We start from the raw sequence: 4,051 nt of genomic DNA on the forward strand, positions 1-4,051 counted from the left end.
TAAACGTATTTGAATCATAAAATCGACCATATTTCTAACTTGCATATAAGTACAGCTGTAAGGTACTTAGATGTTATTGAGATTGCCATAATTGAAATAACACTATCTTATGATATCACTAAATATGTGATACGATCGCTCTATCAAAGGCCCCCATCCTGCATTCGTTAATTAGCTACGCCACGCCTCGTTACTGATTTCATTGGGGTCGTTATAGTTTTGTTCACAACTTGATAGATCAATAGGATTTAAGCTGAAGCAAATTATAAAGATGTATCAATAATTATTAAGGAATTAATTTAAAATTGATTTTGAAGAATTAAAATTTCGTAGATAGATATATGTATGCTAATTTAGAAAATTAGAAAATTTATTATAATTTGATTTTATACATTGGTTTATTAAATTAAGTTTACTTGCATATGTTAATTTGGAAAGTTAGATATATATTAGTAAATGAATTTCAGTTATTTATAAACAAGCAGAGACACAAGAAAAAGCTAACTAATTTTTTTTCAGTGTAGAAAAAATTTGAAAAAGGAATAATGAAAATATGTTAATGCTTCTTAAATTGTTTAATGATGATTTAATTTTTATAATTATATTTACAAAATAAATACTTAAGTATAATATTGCACGTGAAGAATATCATTAAATAACAATAACAATGTTTTTTTTTTTAATTAAATGAACTTTTTAACAGGCATTCATTTAATGCGAAATAGTTTTAAAGATTTACCTACTACGAATAATTACGATAAAAATGGAACGTTGTCAAATTTATTTGAATTTTAATTGCTATTATTTTATTTATGGAGGATAGATCCTCCATTATGAGAGTAAAATTGTTTGCTTTTTTTATTAAAACTTTGCGAAGCCGATATATCATCCAAATCGCCCTCTTTATCTTGGTGCGCCGTCATGTGTCTCGTAAGATGATGCCTCTCTCTAAAACTTTCATTACATACAGGACACTTTAATTTTTCTTCTCTTTTTCTCCTATTTGGATCAGCAGTTGACTCGCTCTTGTGGTGAGTTCGCATATGATAAACGAGATCTGACGTCATTCTGAAGCTTATACTGCATTTGGCGCATACGTTCTGTGCTGGTAAAGAAAACGCCGCTATGGTTGATGGCAAAAGGGTGCTTAAAATTGCAGCCGCAGGATTTGCAATTAAAGGGTTGACCGGCTCTCGTGGCGGTCCTTGAAATTTCAAAAAGTCAGGATTCGGCTGCTGAAAATTTTGAACGCCAAATGGATACGACGGTCCTGCTTGTAAATATGGTAATTCAGGTCGGAATGGAATAAAACTCATTTTGTTTGATGATATTTGCGTTGACTTCGCGTCGTTTTTACCTTGGTACTCGATCGCTTTGAACGATGCACTTGTTCGCTGCATTGGAGTTGCTTCTGGATAATTCGGTGACGTTGATGGTACGTTTTGAGATTTGAAGAAATTGTGACCGTTTAGCAAATGTGCAGGTGTCAGAAGGTTGTTGAAACTCTTATTGTAGGAGTTTGATGGAGGACTTGATGCAGATAGCGGTGGACTTACAGAGTTCTGATATAGTAAGTTATCTGGACTCACTGATGGATTCGGTGATCGGACTGAAAAATTGGACACTTTTGTGAAAGCGCTTTTAGGTGATATTTCGTGTTGCTTTTCACCGAATCGATTATCAAACCTTGCTCTTGTTTGTATACTAATAAGAGTCGGGTCGTCGAAAATTTTATTCTTATACTCGTGTAAAAACTTTGGGTGCCTAGTTGCACTTTCGTTTGAGTTGGGGCGACTACGCGATCTCTCAGAAGTATCGGAATCGCTACAGTACATAATCTTACTCGGATACTCGTCCGTGCCGACGTCGATGTTTATATCGGAACCGAAACTCGGAGACATGTTGTTGTTTACTCGGACTCTGTCTTCTTCTGGATCTTTTGAATCAAGGGTATTATCGTTTGAGTATTCACTTTGCTTATAAACCTCCGATACCCTTTTAGTCGGCTGCTCCCATTCTTCTGTATTGAACAGCTGTTTTGAAACTCTCAACTGTCTTTCGGGTTGAATTTGACGAATTTTTTCATCTGGCATCATCAAGAAAGCCACGTCGAATGATCTCTTCGAAGCCTTGCCTTGATTGATCACAGTAGACTGCATATCGGATTTAGAATTTTGTGATATTTTAGCACTTTCTATGTTTAAATTGGTCTCCTTAGAATCCGGAGATGGTTCTTTATAATTTTGATAGCTATTTTGAATGTCCATTGTCATTGTTTTCTCATTTAATACGTTTCACACAAAACCAAAACTTTTATCACTTATATCGCTACGTTTCGCACTGAGACGCGTGCGTACTACCCGTCAGTATCTTTGCGAATGTGATCGTATCGCGAGGGTGAAAATATATAAGTGGGGTTTGAAACTACCCTTTGCAGAGGCTTTTGAGTCGGGAGGCGTGTCGAGGCAACCAATGAGCGACGAGCGAGAGGCGTGATTGGTTACGTCGGTCCAATCAGACTAGCTTTAGACGATAGCGAGCAGGAGAGCTCAATCACCGGGTCAAGATAATAATAACTGCTGTGAATTGAGAGCGCATTGAGTTGTGGTAGGATCAGCTCGACAAAGACGGTATGATATTGAAAATCGTGAACCGTGTCTTTGCATGTATTGTTTGACGCTACATTGTATTTTGATGACCTGTCACTTTGTAAACGGTACACAAATATTTGATAAAAAAATCGCAATGTCAAAATATTTAATTAAAAGTGATATTACAAAAACAAAAGAAACAATTTATTAGAGTTTTACAATTAGCACATTTTGCATAGAAAAAATCCTAAATTAATGAAATACAAAAATAAAGATGCATCTACTACTACATCTATCGCTAAAAGTTAGTTTTATACTATCGTCTGTTTATCTCGGCAAACAAGGCACTAGAAAAACTCCGACGATTATGATTGCAATAAATATGTTTTATATGTGGCATAAAAAATGATACTCCGCTATAGGCGGTATAACCCCCGAGTGTATGGATGAGATTGCGAATAATGCTATTAACACAGACGCTTCTTCTCAAATTGATATCCCACACCATAATAACAAACCTTAAATTGAACCCAATGCCATAGCGAATAGGATTCAAATTAAAATGTACAATATATAACCTTATACCTCGTGCTGCAACAATGAAAAACATATCCTGTATTAAATGTATAAAGTTCAAAATTGAATGTTAAAATGATGACACAGACGTGCTAAGGAGACTCAAATGAGTTCTGTTCGGTAGTGGGTAATGATAATAAGATGGGCGCAGACGTTAAAGGAAAGCCATTTGTCAGATTTTAGCCATTTTTTGGCCATTCGGTCGGTCTTTGTGAAAATCTGTTCTACTTATTTTTCTCGACGCGTTAATGAAATTCTTTTTAAATGATAATTTAGATGTTTTTCACGAGAATGATGATTTGATATTTTTATATATTACTAGCGACCAAGGTACTTTATATGTATCGTTATATTATGACTCAATTACATTAAATCATTATAAATTGTAGCCTATGTGTTTTTCAGATGTATATCCTATATTACTGTAAATTTTCATCCAAATCTGTCGTATTTTTTCGTGAAAGAGTAATATACATACCTACGTGCATCTTCACAAACTTTTGCATTTATATTATTAGAAGAATTAGTTGGTTACGGTAGGATACATACTATATATACGGAACTGATACAATTGAAATGTGAAGATTAAATTTGGGGGTTGAAAAACATTTCATGGTAGGTGTTTATTGAAAAAAATAAGGATTATTATTAAGAATAAATATGATTGTATTGTATTTCGTTAAATGTAATTGTTATTAAAATTAGCATAATCCCCAATAAATCCGACTAACTTTTGACACGTCACATCATTTGTTGTTGATAAGTAATTTGTGGCACGTGATCGGGCTTATCACGCACGTGTTGGGGTGGGATATGATAACACAGAACTCATAATGTGATACTATAGGGATAATTAAATTGACATGGAAAAGCAGTGCATCTTT

The 4,051-nt window shown here is 34.3% G+C and overlaps 1 protein-coding gene across 1 annotated transcript; it reads right to left on the reverse strand.

Annotated features, from left to right (window-relative positions):
* Positions 1-806: 806 nt before the first annotated feature.
* LOC124530155 lies at positions 807-2,273 on the reverse strand. Its single transcript, XM_047104145.1, has one exon. It carries the CDS (start codon positions 2,271-2,273, stop codon positions 807-809), a length of 1,467 nt encoding a protein of 488 aa, XP_046960101.1.
* Between the last annotated feature and the right edge of the window lie 1,778 nt (positions 2,274-4,051).

Source organism: Vanessa cardui, chromosome 6, assembly GCF_905220365.1.
Source record: "Vanessa cardui chromosome 6, ilVanCard2.1, whole genome shotgun sequence".
NCBI lineage: Eukaryota > Metazoa > Arthropoda > Insecta > Lepidoptera > Nymphalidae > Vanessa > Vanessa cardui.